Raw genomic sequence first — 18,801 nt, 5'->3', positions numbered from 1 at the left:
AGAACTATGCATGTTGTATGTACTTTAGAAATAGAAATATTGTCTTCCACTGTTAGTGGAACTGTAAAGTCATCCAATTGTTGTAAATAATAATTTTGAATCATGCAAGAAAAGTCACTAGTCTCTTTTTATTACTATCATTTTTTTATAGTAGTCATTCTTTGTTATACTATGTCACTCCTCCTTCCCCTTTGAATCCTTTATAAACAAAACACATTGTGACCACATCTGACAGTATAACCAAACTTCAGCAATCCCCTAGGAAGTCAAAATCAAAAAGTCCATATATGCTAAAATATCCATGAGTCCTTTTTGTAATAACATAAAACTGAAAACAGAGAAAGTACTCATTAATTAGGAAATAGCCAAGCAAACTGGATATGAATGTAATTAAATTTACCATAATTGTTGCTATGCTGGAGGAAATAACAGAAATAAGAAATCCAGAAAAATTTGTAAAGACTTGTATGAACTAATAAAAAAAAATAGCTAAAAAGCAGCCTGGAAAACAATTTGCAATTTACTGCAATAATATAAATTAAAATAACACTAAAAAGTATCTATTGAATAGTATGGTTTTTTTCCCCTTTTGACTTTATAAAGAGGAAAGTATCACTTTAAATCTCCTAAAGAATTAGCATTTTTAAAATAACAAATTGCTGTATCTGTATGAAAATTCACAATTATATTTTTTATGACCAACAGTTTTTATTAGTTCTTTTTCTTTATTTTAAGGAAAGTCTGTAGTGGACTGGCACATTGCAAAATGAATTGTAAGAAGCAAAAACAAAAAAAAACTTTTTATAGACCTTGAGCTATTTACTAAAAAGCTTTTTCTATATCATGTTTTAATTAGTTGAAAAGTTCTACATGTGTGGATCTCTTAATTTCATGTGAAACCTTACAAATATAGGCTAAAATATTATAAATGCACATACTGTTATGAATAAAATGGAAATTTCTTTAGTCTTTAGTAAAATGCAGATACATTTTACCATTAGCCTAATAATTGCTTTATGAGTAAGATTTTTTGATTATACAATAATATTACAAATAGCTTTTATATGTGCAAACAAAAATGAATGTAAAAGAGCAGATTTGTAATTGAATAACTTTGGTTGTTGTTAAACAGAGTATTAAGAAAAAAAATACAAGCAAGCAGGAGATGAGCACATACCTGAGATTCATTGTCTCCCGAATGAAGGAGCGGGTGAGTGCTACTAGGCATTCTTCCATTCTTCCCTTCTCCTCTTTCTCCTCCATCCTCCAATTTTGTTTTTTCTTATGTTTTACTTTGAGAAATTTTTATACAAAACAGGATAAAATGTGAAAATCAGTTCTTTATAACACTGCTTCTGGCACTAAACAGTTGTTCTCAGGCTTTTAGCTGCCTCTAGTTTTCATTTTTGAGTCTGTCTTCTTTCATCATATGCTTTAGATTTGAAACATTAAGTTCTATTAATGGCTATTAGTGTTCTTATCACTAATTAGTATTTAGAACTAAGTGAGATTTTCTGAGATCATTAAAAAAGTTTTTTTTCCCTATTAAAATAAAAAATTCCACTTATAAAACACTCAGTGTAGTATACATTTTTTAAAAAAATTTTTCAAAGCAGTGGGGTTAAGTGGCTTGCCCAAGGCCACACGGCTAGGTAATTATTAAGTGTCTGAGGTCGGATTTGAACCCAGGTACTCCTGACTCCAGGACCTGTGCTCTATTCATTGCACCACCTAGCCGCCCCTATGTAGTATACATTCTTGTCATATTTTAAAATTTTTTGATAAAATTTCATACATCTAAAATATTTTGTTCTGCATTTTGATGATTTTCGTGTTTTACTTAGTTCCTATTTTGAAGTTTCTCTAATCATTCTTGTAGGCTATAGATCTAAACAAAAAGGGAAAGGACAATAAGCACCCAATGTACAGAAGACTGGTGCATTCAGCAGTTGATGTTCCTACAATTCAAGAGGTAAGATCACATTCCAACCTACCCCCTCACCCCCCCTGCCCAAATACATCTGCTCACAATGCTTTTGAAATTGAAGAGTTACCCAGCCAGGAAGAATTGTGGTTTGGGTGTTCTTTTTTTTTTTTAATTGCATGCTTATCAGAACAAAACCATAAGGAGCAATTAGCATACTGTTATGACAGGATCAGGATCTTAACAAAAAAAAAAGATTGTTATGAGCTAGAACACTGGACCAAATCTAATAAAAATGAAATTTAATAGGGACAAACATAGTTTTATGTACTTAATTAGGTTCCAAAAAAAACCCTTTTCAAGAACAAGATGAGGAAATTGTTGTAAAATAGCAAGAGCTGAAGCTTCATCCTTAAACATTAAGAGAGATATCATGTCCAGGATGAAGAAGGTACTCTTTGGCACTCTTTGCCCTTATTAGACTTTATTATGCTGTGTTCAACTAGAGGCTATATTTTAGCAAACTATATTTTAGGGAAACTATTGAAAGGTAAACAATAAGGGAGAAAAAAAGGTAACAAAGGTGAATAAGGACTTTGAAAGCTTGCCATCTAAGAATGAGTTTAAGTTTCACTTAAGTACCTAAGGGGTTGTCATAAAAGAGAAAATTTTATTTTCTCTTCCTGATTCCAGAGGGCAAAACTAGTAGTAGTGTGTACAATAGAAGTTGCTGAGAAGTAGATTTAGGCTTTCTAACAATTAGATCTAATCAGCCTTGAGTTAGTCTGCTAACTCACTGAAGGAGGAATTGGTTTCCTCTTCACTAGAGGCCTTCAGGCACAGGCTACATAACTCCTTGTTGAGGGATTTCTGCTCATATATACTGAAAGGACTAGAGGAGTCTCTAATGTCCCATCCTACCCTGAGGTTCTGGGATTAAAGAACCACTCAGTGCTTCCTGTCCTCTTAACATCTGATTGTGGCATGCATTCGCCAGCAAAGTACAGGATAGGGAAGCTCCTACCTCTTTAGAAAGACCCCAACTTTTATTTTGTCCAAGAAATTGCCTAGATAAGTTTGAAAAGGGTCATCATCAAAGGATTACCCATCAAGGGATACATTTGCTAGTCACAGTCAGTTCATGAAGGTGGGAAGTGAAAAAGAAAAGAAGAAAAAATAAATAAATTTTAAAAGGTGGGAAGTGGTTATAATCTGATTCATCAGACATTGAAAAACTAAAATAAAAGAATATCTTTTGAAGTGTTAATGACAATTTTAAAATAATGATCAAAAGTTAGTTATTTTCACGATTCATCATGTATATCAGGTGTGAAGGCACATTTCATAATTTGTTCTATTAAAGCTTTAGTGGTCTTAGATCTTGGTGTATAGAATTGCCTGCTTTACCTTGTCACCTCCTTGGGAAGTTAGGAAATGACAGTTGATGAAATGAAATATTTTTACCAGGAAAGTAGTCTCCCTTGTACATTACAACATAATTGACACCTAATTGATATATGTTGAATTGAATTTCTCTGTTGGTTTGAGATATAACCCACTGTTGTGGCCCCATAATGTTAATGATTAATTGTGCAATTTGCCACAGTGACAACCCAAAGAAAAATAACTATTTGTTTCCAATTAAGATCATTGTAATGCAAAATCTGTTCTTCATGTGTCACTTTGAAATTTTCAGATATAACTGTTAGCCATAAAAACTTCTAGGTACTCTAAGATGCAGTGGTAAACAAAACCCTCAGACTCTTTTGAATTCATGAAGCAACTAGATTAATAAGGGATTAATAATTTGCAATTCAAACAAATTTACTTCAGGAAAAGAGACCAAAGTGAATTGTGAATTCCCTTGACTTGACTTCCCCAGGCTGGGCCATATCAGGGGCTTGTGGCATTTCTCTTAATTACATAACCTTTTTCATAGTCTCAGCCCCTTAAAAAGCAGGTGTGATAGAAAAATCACTAGATTATCACTCAGAAGATCTAAATTTTGTGCCCTATCTGGACGTACTAATCTATATGACCTTGAACAATTTATCTCACCTTTTTAGGCCCCTGTTTCCACATCTATAAGACTTTCCTAGTGGAAAGTCCCTAACTTTCTATAATGCTATAATTTGTAGTTTGTCCCTTTTGAACTGTAAAGTCAGTCCAGTCAAGCAGGTATAAGGTGACTTGGTAGGATGGATCATTAAAGCCTATAAGATGTGATTTTATTTTCTTAGAAGTTCATCCTTGTCTAATTTTATACAGACACTCTCCCATTACAGTTGGGAAATTAGGTGTTCTCTCTCTCATCATTTACTTTGTGAACTTGTTAAAAAGACAGTTCCTTCTACCTTCATTGTAACCTGCTCTGCTCTCTTTCCAGCTGATGGTCTCATAATGTACACTCATAATACAGAGATCTTTTCTTATAATTTTTTGGCATTTTATTTTTTGTGTTTTGCAGAAAGTGAATGAAGGAAAGTACAGAAGTTATGAAGAATTCAAAGCTGATGCTCAACTTCTTCTCCACAACACAGTGATTTTCTATGGAGGTTGAGTCGTTTTGTTTTTCTTTTAAATCATTTGACTTTCAATAGAGGGAAGTATTTAACTTTAAAACTACTATGGAAATAAGCATTAATTACAACCCTAAATAATACAGCCTTGAGTAGGTGTATGAAAGTGCCAAAGTAAGGGTATATATTAGTGGACTATTTGATTGCAAAGGTAATAAAATTAAAGGCAGAAGAAACAGCTTATAAAATTGACTTGTCACATAATGTGATAGAAAGATCACTAGAATTGTAGCCAAAAGGCACGAATTTAAATGTCATCCCTGCTACATTTAGCAATATATATAACCTTGAGTATCTCTGAATCTCAATTTCTGCACCTCTGAAATGAGAATAGAAATACTTTCACTTTCTACTTCCTAGATTTGTTGTCAAACTAAAATGAGCTAAAGTGAATGGGGGGAAGGGGAGGATATTTGGCATATGAACTTTATAATTAAATCACACTATTTATCCAGGTATATATGCATATTTCAACACTTCCCATTCAAAAAGCTTACTATTATAATACTACAGATAATAAACAGATTATGATTGTTTCTGTGGTTGGTTGGTTTGTATTTTTAAAAATACAAATGTCTTAGTAGTAAACTACATATGGATACATATGGGAAAGTTTCTGGACCTAGATAATTGACTCATCTTGCCATGTAAAGTGTATTGTTGTTCATTTTGATCTTTTAATAAAATTTGGCTTAAAGAATACTTTGAATTTAAAAATAGAATAGTTCCTTGTGTTTGCTTAAGTTTTGAAAAGCATAATGAGAATTTCTAAGTCCAATGTTGTCCTTTGGCTCAGCTCATGGGACTAGATTGTTGGTAATAGATAATATCTGTCTTTAATTACAGCGGACAGTGAACAAGCCGACATAGCCAGAATGCTCTATAAGGATACATGTCACGAGGTAACTTTAAAGCCCAATAACTAAACATTTAAGGATGATATACTAGTTGAGAACAAATAATATAAGGTAGATATTATGATATTTCTGTATAAAACTTTACCACAGTAGTATTCCTACTTATGTTTTTGCTATACAAGATTACTTTTATTTTATTCTTTTTACTTGTGGTATTTTTGATTATTGATTTTTATAGAAAACACCACTAATTAACTCTAGGAAATGAAAAATCAGGAGTAGAGTTTTTCATTTCGATATTTTTATAGAAATGCCACAGGAAATGGTCATAATTACTTACTTTATTCAGTCTTGAAATATATTTCTATCTTTGAAAATAGAAAATAGCGCAAACGTCAAGTTTTGACGTCATTTTGTCATTAATAATATCTGTGACATCAGCTGGCTTTCCATAATCAAATTATTAGTTTGTTCAAATACTTTTAATTATATATTTTCCTTTCTTTGCTTATCTATCTTTTAAAGCATGAGAAATCTGCAAAAAGCAAATGTTTTTCCATCCATGCAACAAAAGAAGTTTCATCTCCATGCTCAATCACAAATTTTTTAATAAATGCACTAAAAAATATTAAGAGTTAAATACTGGACAGGAAGCAGTTCATATTGTTCCTAGAGACCAATTGTGAGCTAAAGGGAACTCTTACAGTTTCATCCATGAGTCAGCACCAAGCTCCTCCGGAAGGCTTTAGGTCTTGTAACAGTACTTTGACATAAAGGAATCCCTTTTGGGAAGACAGAGGGTTCCCCTTTTGACCCTTGCTTTCAAGGATTGGACTCACAGATGAGCCCCCACCAGCTGTGTGACTGAGTAAAGGCAAAGTCCCTGTTCCACAACCAGGTCTATATCTAAGAAAAGACCCATGGAATCGCTAGAGACAGACCTCTTAATGCATGTAGATGCCATGAATCACATGTCATAACAATAGAGGCCAGTTCTGTGCTTAGATTTTATTCATAATTAATAGGAAAGAGTGGGAGAGAAGGGAACTTCTATACAAGTCAAACATACATACATATATATATACATATGTGTATATATGTATATGTATGTATGTATGTATATATACACATATATGTGTGTGTGGAGAGAGAGAGAATATGAGAACTTTAGGTAAAGTTGGCACTTCATTGGGGAGCATAAAGGCACTATTCAGGTGGGAAGGCTTGTTCCCAAGGAGTAGCATCATCCTTCTGGGAAGATCTGCTTCCAAGGAAGGGATATCTAACACTTGTGGACATGATGTATACTCCAAAGTATCCTTTGAAGGTAAGATCTTAGCTCTTGTTGTTATGATTTATTATTCAAGGAATATGAGCTCATTAAGGGCTTTGTTTTCCCTTGACTTCTTCTGCTGGGTCATTGCCCTTTCCTTAAACATAAACCTGGTCCTGAGGCAGGGACTTTCCCTTTTAATAGTCACACTTCTGATAAGGGATTTTATCACTCAATACATATATTTGCCCTAGGAAGTGGTATTTTTGAAAGCTTTTCTGTCATTTCATATATGCAGCCTAAAGGCAGCATTTTCTTTTATATAAAGGATATGGAATTTTTAAATTTTCATTCAAAAATTTAACCGCTATTTCTATTATAATTATTCCCTTTTTTCAGTAATAAAGTTAAGCAACTTTGTAGAAGACTAAAAGTTGTAAATATTAAATTGTTTATGGAAGTCTTAATTATCTTTGAGTCCTTGTTGATATGTTTGCATGTTTTTACTCAAGACAACTAAATATTCTTTAGTTGAATTTTTTGTTTTTATTTTTCAGCTGGATGAGCTGCAGCTTTGCAAGAATTGCTTCTATTTATCAAATGCACGTCCCGACAACTGGTTCTGCTATCCTTGTGTATGTTTGTGAAATCTTGAAATCTGCTTATTTTCTCTTTTTTATTTTTTGCAACTATCAAAGTTTTGTCTTTTAAATGTTAACTAGATTGTTTTAAATACATTTCCAATATATTAGTTTTTGCTATTGCAGACATTACCTTTATACTATGCATGTATTTTTACATTGGGTTTTAAATTTTTCTGATGTTGATTCTTTTTAATTTTTTCATAAATACACTTCAAAGCTATGATTTTGTGCATCAAATGTCTTGAAGTTGGCAGCCATAAGCAGTATAATTTTAATCATAATCACTCAAATCAAAATGAGAATTAAGGTGTCATTTAGTGTTGGAAATTCAGAGGCTTTCTCTATATCTAGTATAGAGAAATTTCAAGTTTGATCCCCCCCCCTTAATTACTTTTGTTTTGTAAGCATTCTATGACTTTTTCATTTGGCCACAGCATTTTGAGTGCTTTAAACAAGTAATATGAATCTAGGGAAGAGTGAGGAAAAAGGACCTCAAAAGTTTCTGATCCAATATGGGCATAAAAGGAATCCTTGAATATGCCTGTCTGAGAGTCCCCTACAGATACATTATCCAGCTTCTTTGAAGAGATTGGAAGTCTTCAATGAGAGTAAAAGCACTTACCTCAAAGAATTAAGTTCAGATGAGATAATCTATGTACAATTCTTCACAAACCTTCTAATATTAAATAAATGCTAGCTACAGTTAAGTGATTAAAGTGATATATGATCCTAAAAATAGCTTAAACAACTTCTTATATCTCAGAAAAGCAGTTCCTGTAGCCCTTGAAAAAAGACCTTAAGAGCTAGAAATTTTTTTGATGTCAGTGCACAGTAACATTCATGTCTTTAAATGGTAGTGACTGTCTTGTTAATAATATAACTGATCATCTAGAGATGAGGTTTTTGGATGTATTAGAAATGGAGGGGAAGCTATATACTATCTTTTCCTCAGTAATGATGGAATATATTTGTTTTTCTTGAAAAATTATTTTCTTAGAGAAAGGAATATTATCTACCATGTTAAAGCCATCCCAAATTACCACATTAGCATAAGTAATTTAAGTTTCCAAGTAGAAAATAACAACTTTAATTTTAAATGACTAACATAATAGTTTACATTATAGTTTAAATACTAAGAGTATGTTTACTATAACATTTTAAAAATTGTAAAGAGAAATGTGTTTTATTTTTAGATACCTAATCATGAGCTGGTTTGGGCCAAAATGAAGGGTTTTGGGTTTTGGCCAGCCAAAGTCATGCAGAAAGAGGACAATCAAGTTGATGTTCGCTTCTTTGGTCACCATCACCAAAGGTAATTTATGAATATCTTTAAAAAATTGTCACAATCTTTTTTGCCTTTAAAGAGGTCTTTTTAGAAGGTTTTAATGATATTATTACCTTTTATTAGTCTCAAATTTCCTGATGCATATGTGTTACAAGACTGTTTCATAACAGTTAAATGTTATTCAGTCAAAGGAGACTAGACGTAAGTACTTCATTATCTCTGTAGAACACGGGTGTTCAGCCTTTAAGGATTTCTGCACTACATCATGCAACAAAAACTTACCAAGGGCTACATTTAAAATTTAATATTTATTTTTGACTCCAGTGTAACCCATATTGTCAATGAGTATAATAATAAAATGTCAGCATGCTTCATGAATGGGCTTTGAGGGCCATGAGCCTATGGCCTATACATTGGACACACCTACTCTGGAATAATTTGAAATTTGATTTGAAGAATAAAAGGAAATGAAGTATATGGGCCAACCTTAATTTTTTTTTTATTTAAGGCAGTGGGGTTTAAATAACTTGCCCATGATCACACAGCTAGGCAATTATTGTCTGAATCCGAATTTGAACTCCAGTCCTCCTGACTCTCAGGCTGGTGCTCTATCACACTGGGCCACCTAGCTGCCCTGCCCAACCTTAATTTAAACTTTAGTGATTACCAACAAGTTTTAGAAAAAAAATCTCTATAGAATACTAATTATCTGATAAATATATTTAATATGTCTGAATCAGTCATAAATACTTAGTGAACAAGTAACATATCATTTCTTGTTTATTTAATTAAGGAAATTTGTGGTAACTGATACTGTTTACTAATGAAACAGTAATGTATTAGGCTTGAATATTGTTAAAGGCTAGATAGGTTAGAGTATGTGTGGATTTAGTAGTATTGAAACATTAGTGCAGTAGTTTCAATCTTTCTAACAAAGCTCTACTAAAACTCAGGAATTTTGACATTAGATAAATTATCACCTTTCAAGTAGAAGGGTCAATTATACTAAATGCTTAAAGAAATATGTGACTCTTTATTGTGCATGAGAATTGTATACCTCTAACAGTAATAAGAGATAGCTTCTAGGTAAGAAAACTTCTTTTGTTGTTTGCAAGAGGGGCTCAACTTCCAAATTATATTTTTCAGAGTGTAGATTGAGATGTTTATCATAGGCAGAAATAATTTGTTTTTTATTTTCAATAATTTTCCACAAAGTGGCTAGAATATATTATGACACATAAATCTATAGCATAGCTGCCAACCACATTGTCATTACTAAAGTTGTAGTTAATACTTAAATTTTTTTAAGTTTTGTAATAATAATGCCATTAATAAATCTTCTAGAAAATTAGAGTTTATTCATATAACAAATATTTATTTTACACTTACACGGCTCTGTGGGAATCTGTGAGTATTTGATCAGTGTCTATGATGTGTCAATCTAGTATCAGGTACTAGAAATACAAGGACAAAAATGGAGAGTCCCTCACCTTGAGAGATATCACCAGGAAGCTTCCCATGGAGTTAACTGTCATCTCTGTGCAGATGACTTGGGAACATTCTTCTCCAAGGCCTGACTTCTCTGAACCCTGAGCTCACCAGTTGATCATTGGAGATTTCCCCACTTGGATGTCCCAGAGATGTTTTAAACTCAGCATGTCTAAAACTGAACTTCTTGGGGTTTTTTTGAGGCAGCTGGTTGAATAAAGTGCTTTGCCCAGAATTAGAGTAGCCTCAAACATTTCTTGACTGAGTAACTCTAGGCAAGTCCCTAACTTCTCTATACCTCAGTTCCCTCTAATGGGGATAATGATATCACCTACATGGCAGGTGAGTATCAGATGAGATAGTATTTGTAAAGTGGCTAGCACTGTGCTTTATTAAATATATTAAGTTTAAAGGCAAGTAAATGGCATGGTAGAAAGACTCCTCCCTCTGCCTGTGTTCAAATCTAACCTCAGCCACTTAGGGCAAGACTCAGTTTTCTTATCTAGAAAATAAGCTGGAGAAGGAAATGGCAAACAATTCAATTCCAATATCTTTTTAAAAAACCCAAATGGGGTCATGAGGAGTTGGACATGACTGAAATGATTAAACAGCAACAACAATATTCCATTGCTTTCTTTTCCCCTTCCCTTTTCAGAAAAAAACCCTTTTCTTCTCTGAAACTTTACTAATTCTGTTCAAGGAACCACTTTATGTTGTAACTTCAGCATTACCTGACTCCTGATCTCCTTTTATCCAGTCTGTAGGTAAATCTTGCCATTTCTACTTTTATAACATCTTTTGCATTTGACCCCTTCGCTCTACTCACTTGCCCCTTCATAGCTCAGACACTTACTATCCCTCCCCTATATTGTTGCTACTCTGTCTTAATTGGTCTCCTTGCCTTAAGTCTTTTCACTACTCCAGTTCATTCTGTACTCTATTGTCTAAGTAATTTTCTTTAAGTTCAGATCTGACCATATGACTTCTCTTCTAAACCAGCTCCTAATTGACATCCAGTTTCCCTTAGAATAAAATATAATTTTTTAAAGCATTTAAAGCCCTTCCCAACTTGATTTAACCTTCTGGTTTCATTGTATATTTTCCCTTCTGAAAAAATCTTGCACAGCCAAACTGGTTTTCCCTTTGGTACTACCTTGTTCATCCCTCATGCCTGGATTATAGTACCCTCCTTATCCTTGCCTCAGAGTCCCTCTCTGCCTTTTAAGCTGTAGAGCAGGCATCATCGTTTGCCTGAAACTACCTGATTCCCCCAATGTTTGTTGTTATATGTATGTGTGTATATCTATATGTATCTATATCTATATCTATATCTTATAGATATAGATATACTACTAATTTTCTTCACTAGAATGTAAGCTCATGGCAAGCAGATATCATTGCATTCTTTGTATTTGTGTTCCCAGCACCTGGCACAGGCATTTAATAAACAAAATCAAGATAATTTGGAATGAAAGACAGTAGCAAAGGGGAGGTCCAGGAAAAGCCTCTCCTGTAAGAGGAAATGTTTAAGTAGTTTGGAAGGAGACAGCCTGTACAAGGTACTGATGTGGGGCAGACCAGACTGTTTTATGTGAGGAACAACAAGGCCAGTGAGATAATATATTTCAAGATGAGAAATGTGAATTAGAGACAGATCATAGAGGGCATTAACAAATCCAAAAAATTTGTATTTGATCCTAGAGGTAATAGGGAAATAGGGGAAGTTATTAAGCTGAGGATGGACATGTTTCAACGTATGCTTTAGGAGTATCACTCCAAAAGCAGATTGGAATGAGGAGAAATCTGAGAAAGGGAGAATGATTAGGAAGAAGTGATGAAAGGCTGAGCTAGAGTTGTGACAATGATGATCTGAGTTAGGGGAGGGGAGAGAAATAGATGCTAGAAATGTGGGAGTAGAAATAAAAATTCTCAGCAACTGAGTGGATGAGGGAAAGTGAGGAATCAGAGATGACTATGTTTGTAAATCTGAATGACTTTCCAGGATAATGGTACCATCAGCAGAAATAGGTGCATTAGGTAGGACTTGGTGTGGGTTTGGGAGAAAAGATAGAAAAGATAATGAAGTCTCCTTTTTCATGTTAGGTTTTAGAAACCTTTGAGTCCTTGAGTTCAAGATATCCACTAGGCAGTTAACAAGTGGATTTAGAGCTACAGAGAAAGACAAGATAGCTAGATCTCTAAAGATGATTCCTAGGACTCAGTGAGCTTGCCCATTGATAGAGAGAGAGAGAGAGAGAAGGATAGCCGTGGGATATGCTTAAAATTAGAGCAAAATATAAATGATCTATTAAAGGACTGATCCAGTAAACAGAAAGAGAATCAGGACAGACTTTTATCATGAAAATCTTGAGAGGAGAGGTTAATAATTTCACAAATTATAGTTGCTGCACAAAGTTAGGATTGATGGAGGTCTAAGAAAAGGCTGATAGATTTGTCACTTGAACCTGACTTGGAGAGAATAAGTTTCATTTGAGCAGAAATTCGAAGCCAGGTGGCAAGAGTGTGAGAAATAAGTTTGAGGAGAGGAAGTAGAGTTTTGGTGACTTGCCCAAGGTCCCACAGCTAGACATTTAGTATCAGGCTGGATTTGAACTCAGGTCCTCCTGACTCCAGGGCCAGTGCTCTATCCCCTGCACCACCTAGCTGCCCCCACAAGTGAGGGTTTTATAAGAATGGTGAAGTGGACATATTTGTAGATAGTAGGGAATGAACCAGTAAACTAAGAAGAGACTAAAGAGTAGCTGAAAAGACTGAATGTGGAGAACAGTATTCCAGAGAATATGGCAAGGATGGGATTAATGGTGAAGGCATTAAACAGAAAAGTAATCTCTATTATTTTAGAGGTTTGCATGTTTTCACAGCATTCCTAGAACTCTAGATGTACAACCCCCAAAGTGTTTGATCCAATGCTCTATGAAGGTTTGAGACATAAGGTGTTTTCATAAATAATTATGACACGAAGTTGAATGAAGTAATTGTTATAAGAGAAGTAAACACAATGCTGGAGGAATTCAGGTGAAAGAGAGTATGCTTCCAAAAGACAAAGAAAGCTTCATAGAAGAGCTTCTGTTTGAATTAAGCTTTGAAGAATTGATAAATTGTGATTATCCAGCATTATCATTCTCAAGATCATGAGTCATACTAACCTTTTAAAGAAAAGGAAAGGAATTTACATGAAATTATTCAGTTCATTTAACATAAATTAATTTTATCTACCTGATTGTCAGCAGCAATTATTTTAAAAATTTATGTATTGAAATAAGAATAATAGTTACCATTTATTTAGCACTTGAATTTTTGTAAAGTGCTGTACATATTATTTTATACTTAAAATAGCCCCATGATGTAGATTTTTATCTCATTTTACAGAAGAGTAAACTGAGACAGAGAGGGGAAGTGATTTGCCCAAGTTATTCTAAACTCCCATGGAATACAGAGAAATTGCAAATGTGTGAAAAATCACAGAAGGCTTTGTTCTTAATCCCATATTCTACTGGCCTATGATGAAAGTTCCAAAGGACAAATGTCCCAAGCTGTCCTCAAAGATGGTACTCTACTGAAGAGTAGCTGAATTTCACCCTGGTTAGGCCCATCTGGGAAAGAGGGCTAGAAGTTGACAGCAAGATCTAATTTCTGTGCTTGTGAAGGAAGAAGATAATGATTTCCTTATGACTGAAGTGGAGAATGGTGGTACTTTGGGCAACAAGAAGGATGTAGCTATCGGCTCTCCTGTGTCTGAAAAGAATATCAAAGACCTCCAGGTTTAAATAAAACAAAATGTAGACATGAGGGTGTTTGCTTCTTTCCTCCTAAAGGCAGATGATGTCTATGCAATCAGAAAGCTCTTGGGAGAGATGAGAAGAAACATCAAGATCATCAGAAGGACTGAGGACCACAAAGATCTGATGAGCTCCCAGAAGCAACTATTGACTTCATTGTAGTATGGCAAGGGGCGATGTAAAGGAATGGGGGAGACTAATTGGTATTGACATCTGTAGAAAGTTCTTGAAGGTGAAGAATGAAAGCTATAATCTAATTGAGATTCTTCTTAGAGATCATGATTAAGAATCCAGACCCCTACAAGTCGAGGGCAATGGTGTAACCAATATTTTGTGATGAATGGAACTGATTGAACACTGCTAAAGAAGGCCACCCAATGGAAACTGCAATGTTGCACTTGATTATCTGAGGGGCAGTGGCCTCTAACTTTCACATTGCAGATGTTTGAAGGACTTCTCCACACTCACACGGATCCCACTGAGGAGGCTGCTATGGATACTCTAAAGGTTTCCTTCAAGTATTTCATTAGGGTCATTCTTGATCTTACCAGGTCTGGAAGTTCTGTTCAACAGGAAGATAGATAGGATTCTTGGATCACCATCATAACTATTATTTATAGGGTGCATACTAGGCACCTGTACCATAATTCAGCCTGAATATGTGAACTCCAGTGTTAACTTTGATGTGGAAGTTGGCAAAGCACTTTTTTTGTTGGGCATTTTTTTAGTTTTTTTGCAAGACAAATGGGGTTAAGTGGCTTGCCCAAGGTCACACAACTAGATAATTATTAAGTGTTTGAGACCTGATTTGAATTCAGGTACTCCTGTCTCCAGGGCTGGTGCTCTAAGCACTGCGCCACCTAGCTGCCCTAGGCAAAGTACTTCTTCAAGAAAACTCAAGTGGTCATTTTACCAGTGGGTTGGTATCCAGATCCAAACTTCACCAACACCATGGGTATGCTGCCATTTTCTTAAAAGGATTATTTGGAGATCCCCTAACTCTAGCATCTTCCCTTCCCTATTCCTATCTGCATCTGTTATAACAGCAAATGTCTATGTTATTCATTCTTGGTTTTGGTGACTTTAGACTGCTCAAACCCTAGAAGAGAAAGATTAAAGTCTCTTTTTAAGAGGGGGGGGAGTTTGTGACCAGAAATATTAGTTTGCCCTTCTCTGTTTTCTTTCATAGAGCAAAATACCTCCATGTGATACTTTCAACTATGTACACAGCCAAGTCCTTTGCTGTTTGATTTTTACAAAAGAGACTCCTTGTTGAGGAGACACTTTAAGGTTGCTTGTTTTGCTGTTAACAAATGAATTTTTTTAAATAAACAGTAAATTCAGTAGGAGCTTATATTTACTATCATTTCAGTAAATGATGTATCTGTAAAGATGTGATCTGCTGTAGAATATCATTTGTGAAAGTCTCAAACCTTCCTTTAAGTTGTTCTCGATAATGTGCAGATTATTCTTACAAAATTTGGTAGAGGTACAAAAGTAGACATGTGGATCAGTCATCATGAATATTTTCAGACTTTTTTTTTGGTAATAAGATCAGTAAAAGTTTCTGATACTCAATGTCTATTATATAGTGCCTATATGAAAACAGACCTGTCCCAATGTATAAAGTCATTTAGAGTATACAAAATTAATGATATAATTGAATGTGATTGTGATGGAATACTATTGTGCTAAAAGAAATGTTAAGCTCTATGATTTTAGAAAAATATGGATATATTTAAACAAAATAATGAAGAGTGAAATGAGAAGAACTAAGAGAATGTTGTATACAGTAACAGTAATATTGTTTTAAGAACAACTTTGAGCATATAGGTCATTTTTATTATTATAAATATCAAAATTAAATACAAAGAGCATGTATGAAGTAAGATGCTATCTATATCCAGAGAAAGAACTGGTAAATAGAAGTATATATAGAATGATTTTATATATGCACACACACACATATGCATATGTATTTGTGTCTAATAGTAGTCATCTCTGGGTGTAAGAAAGAAAAATGAAAAGATAACTTATTTATTATATAGAATATATTCTAAATAATATTTGTTATATATTTAAAAGAAACAGCAAGTTGATAATAGATTTGCAGCTTCTTGTGTAATTATCTCTTTTAAATTATAATATATTATGGAAATGTTCATTATATTCCATAAATCAAAAATAAATGATTTTTTAAATTAATGAATCAAGACATTTTGAAAATAGTAATTGTGTTAGATTATTTCTAGATTTAACAGAATTATTCACCAAAGTATTAAAAACATTAGAAGGCAATTCATAGAAACAAATTTAGGCTTTGAGAACTTGGAAAAGCAGAATCAGCTTGGGAAAAAAGACTGGTTTACCTGAAATTATAATTGATGTTGCCATTAATTTTTAACTTCCCTTACTAGTTTTCCAGCCACATCAAATTTTTCACAAATATGGATGACTATTTCTAAATGGGCTATAATACAACCTTTTTTTTAATCCCTTGTGTTTGTTTACCCCTTATTCCCATCCCATCCCCCACACACTTATCTTTATCCTTTGGGAGTTTTTAATTTTACCTTCAAATTCTTTTTATAGGGCCTGGATTCCTTCTGAAAATATACAAGATATCACAGTTAACATCCATCGGTTGCATGTGAAACGCAGTATGGGCTGGAAAAAAGCATGTGATGAGCTAGAACTACATCAGCGTTTCCTGCGTGAAGGAAGATTTTGGAAATCCAAGAATGAGGACCGAGGTGAAGAAGAAGCAGAATCCAGCATCTCCTCTACCAGTAATGAACAGGTAAGTCCTTCTCTCATCTGAAACTACAAGTTTCTCTAAAATGTGAAAATATTTGAGTGCATACTCTGCGCCATCAGGAACAGATCCTGGATCATATTTTTCTATTTTTTAATAAATTCTGCCCTGCAATAACAAAGAGCCTTCCAGGGAAGAAGGAGTAAAATCTTCACTTTGGAGATGTACGTTATTTTTTCAGATCTTTCAGCCGTAAGCACATGGTGCTCCAATACAGGTAATTTATTAAGCAGTGCCAAGAGTCCCAAGAATACTAAGACTGAGGCAATCAGTTTACTTTTTCCTCACCTCTAGGTTAGCATTTGCAGCCAAGATAAGTACTTTATAGTATTGAAGTAATAGACTATCTCTCTTATATATTCACAGCTGAAGGTCACTCAGGAACCACGCGCAAAGAAAGGGCGACGCAATCAAAGTGTGGAACCCAAAAAGGAAGTAAGTCACCCTGACTTCCTAGTGTCCAAGTGGCAGTTGATCCAGAACATCTTTTCAGTCATTTGGACAGGAAGGTTTCTTCTGTGGATATTTGTATTATTATCATCATTGAAATCATCAGATGAGGGCACAGTGGATAGAGCACCAGCCCTGGAGTCAGGAGGACCTGAATTCAAATCCAGAATCAGACACTTAATAATTGCTTAGCTGTGTGACCTTGGACAAGTCACTCAACCCCATTGCCTTAAATAAATTTAAAAAAAGAAATTAAAAAAAGAAAAGAAAGAATCAGGTCATCAGGTTGTTTGTTGTCTTAGCCCCTTTCCCCTCTTGCAGTATTGCTTGAAACCCACATTGGGTGGTATCATGGTGAAAGCTTCATGACTAAAGCATCATGAACTCCTCTGGTTTAGGGCAAAGGACATTTTGGGATTCGTTTTGTTTTACTATTCCTAAAGCAAATAATGAAACTAACAAGAATCAAGCTGTTAAAAGCCATTGCTTTTTTCAAAATCATAAGCTTCTCATGATGAAATTAATTTGTTATTTAATTGAAACTCTAGAACTGAATTTCTAATCAGGTACATACTCAATGAGAAGTAGTTGGAAATTTCTTGTCAAAACAAGTGGTTTTTTAAAAAATAAAAATTATTTGTATGTGGAATAATTTTGTGTTTAAATATTTAGTTTTAAATTATATGACTTATAAAGTTAATCTCTAAGAAACCCAACAATCAAGTTCCCTTTTAGAATACCTGATTCTTGAATTGTGCTCATTCTAACTGTCATTTGTTACATGGCTACTTTTGGCTTTTACTACAATTTTGTGTTAGTGTAGTTCTCTCTTTATTCTTAATCTGAGGTAGGCACTTTATTGTGGCTGGAGATAAAGTCTAGTCCTTTTCTTGCCCTCCAGGAACCAGAGCCCGAAACTGAAGCTGTCAGTTCCAGCCAGGAAATTCCCACAATGCCTCAGCCAATAGAAAAGGTTTCAGTCTCCACTCAGACCAAGAAGTTAAGTGCCTCTTCTCCAAGGATGCTGCATCGGAGCACCCAGACCACTAACGATGGAGTGTGTCAAAACATGTGCCATGACAAATACACCAAAATCTTTAATGACTTCAAAGACCGAATGAAATCTGACCACAAACGAGAGACTGAAAGAGTGGTGCGAGAAGCACTGGAGAAGGTAATGTTGTCTTTGACGTCTGATTAATGTAGTTTGTTTTCAGAAAATGTTGCTTACTAGATGAGCACCATTTCCTGTGGTGGTTGAACTACTTGTAGGTTTCTACATCTGGGCCAACAGATTTACAGCTATGCATATTACCTACCTAGGACTTTTTGATTTACTAATAATTTTATACTCCTGATTTCTTATATGAAATCAAGGGAATGGAATTATTTGGGTAACAGCATATGGATTCTGATTGCCAAGTTGTGTAACCTATGTTAACTAACATGTTTGGGGCTTGATTTTTTTCCAATTAGCTGCGTACTGAAATGGAGGAAGAAAAAAGGCAAGCTGTAAATAAAGCTGTGGCCAATATGCAGAGTGAGATGGACAGGAAATGTAAACAGGTAAAGGAAAAGTGTAAAGAAGAATTTGTAGAAGAGATTAAGAAGCTAGCAACACAGCACAAGCAACTGATTTCCCAGACCAAGAAGAAGCAATGGGTAAATATAAAATATAACATTTTT

General features: G+C 34.4%; 1 protein-coding gene across 6 annotated transcripts in view; it reads left to right on the top strand.

Annotated features, from left to right (window-relative positions):
• The window catches only part of ZMYND11 (zinc finger MYND-type containing 11), a 137,233-nt gene that overhangs the window by 105,896 nt on the left and 12,536 nt on the right, over positions 1 to 18,801 (top strand). For all 6 annotated transcript variants that reach the window (XR_012470024.1, XM_074193235.1, XM_074193234.1 and 3 more), the window contains 10 exons: positions 1,133 to 1,210; positions 1,880 to 1,972; positions 4,392 to 4,479; positions 5,350 to 5,405; positions 7,191 to 7,268; positions 8,471 to 8,589; positions 16,443 to 16,650; positions 17,032 to 17,100; positions 18,017 to 18,289; positions 18,592 to 18,777. Coding sequence is in view for 5 of the 6 variants with exons in the window: in XM_074193235.1 (XP_074049336.1) it covers positions 1,133 to 1,210; positions 1,880 to 1,972; positions 4,392 to 4,479; positions 5,350 to 5,405; positions 7,191 to 7,268; positions 8,471 to 8,589; positions 16,443 to 16,650; positions 17,032 to 17,100; positions 18,017 to 18,289; positions 18,592 to 18,777 (1,248 nt within the window). In the remaining variant the exon portion in view is untranslated. The remainder of the gene's footprint in view (positions 1 to 1,132; positions 1,211 to 1,879; positions 1,973 to 4,391; positions 4,480 to 5,349; positions 5,406 to 7,190; positions 7,269 to 8,470; positions 8,590 to 16,442; positions 16,651 to 17,031; positions 17,101 to 18,016; positions 18,290 to 18,591; positions 18,778 to 18,801) is intronic.

The sequence above is a fragment of the Macrotis lagotis genome, chromosome 7 (genome assembly GCF_037893015.1).
Source record: "Macrotis lagotis isolate mMagLag1 chromosome 7, bilby.v1.9.chrom.fasta, whole genome shotgun sequence".
NCBI lineage: Eukaryota > Metazoa > Chordata > Mammalia > Peramelemorphia > Peramelidae > Macrotis > Macrotis lagotis.
The sequence above is the reverse complement of the archived record's forward strand: the minus strand, read 5'-3'. Positions and strand labels throughout refer to the sequence as shown.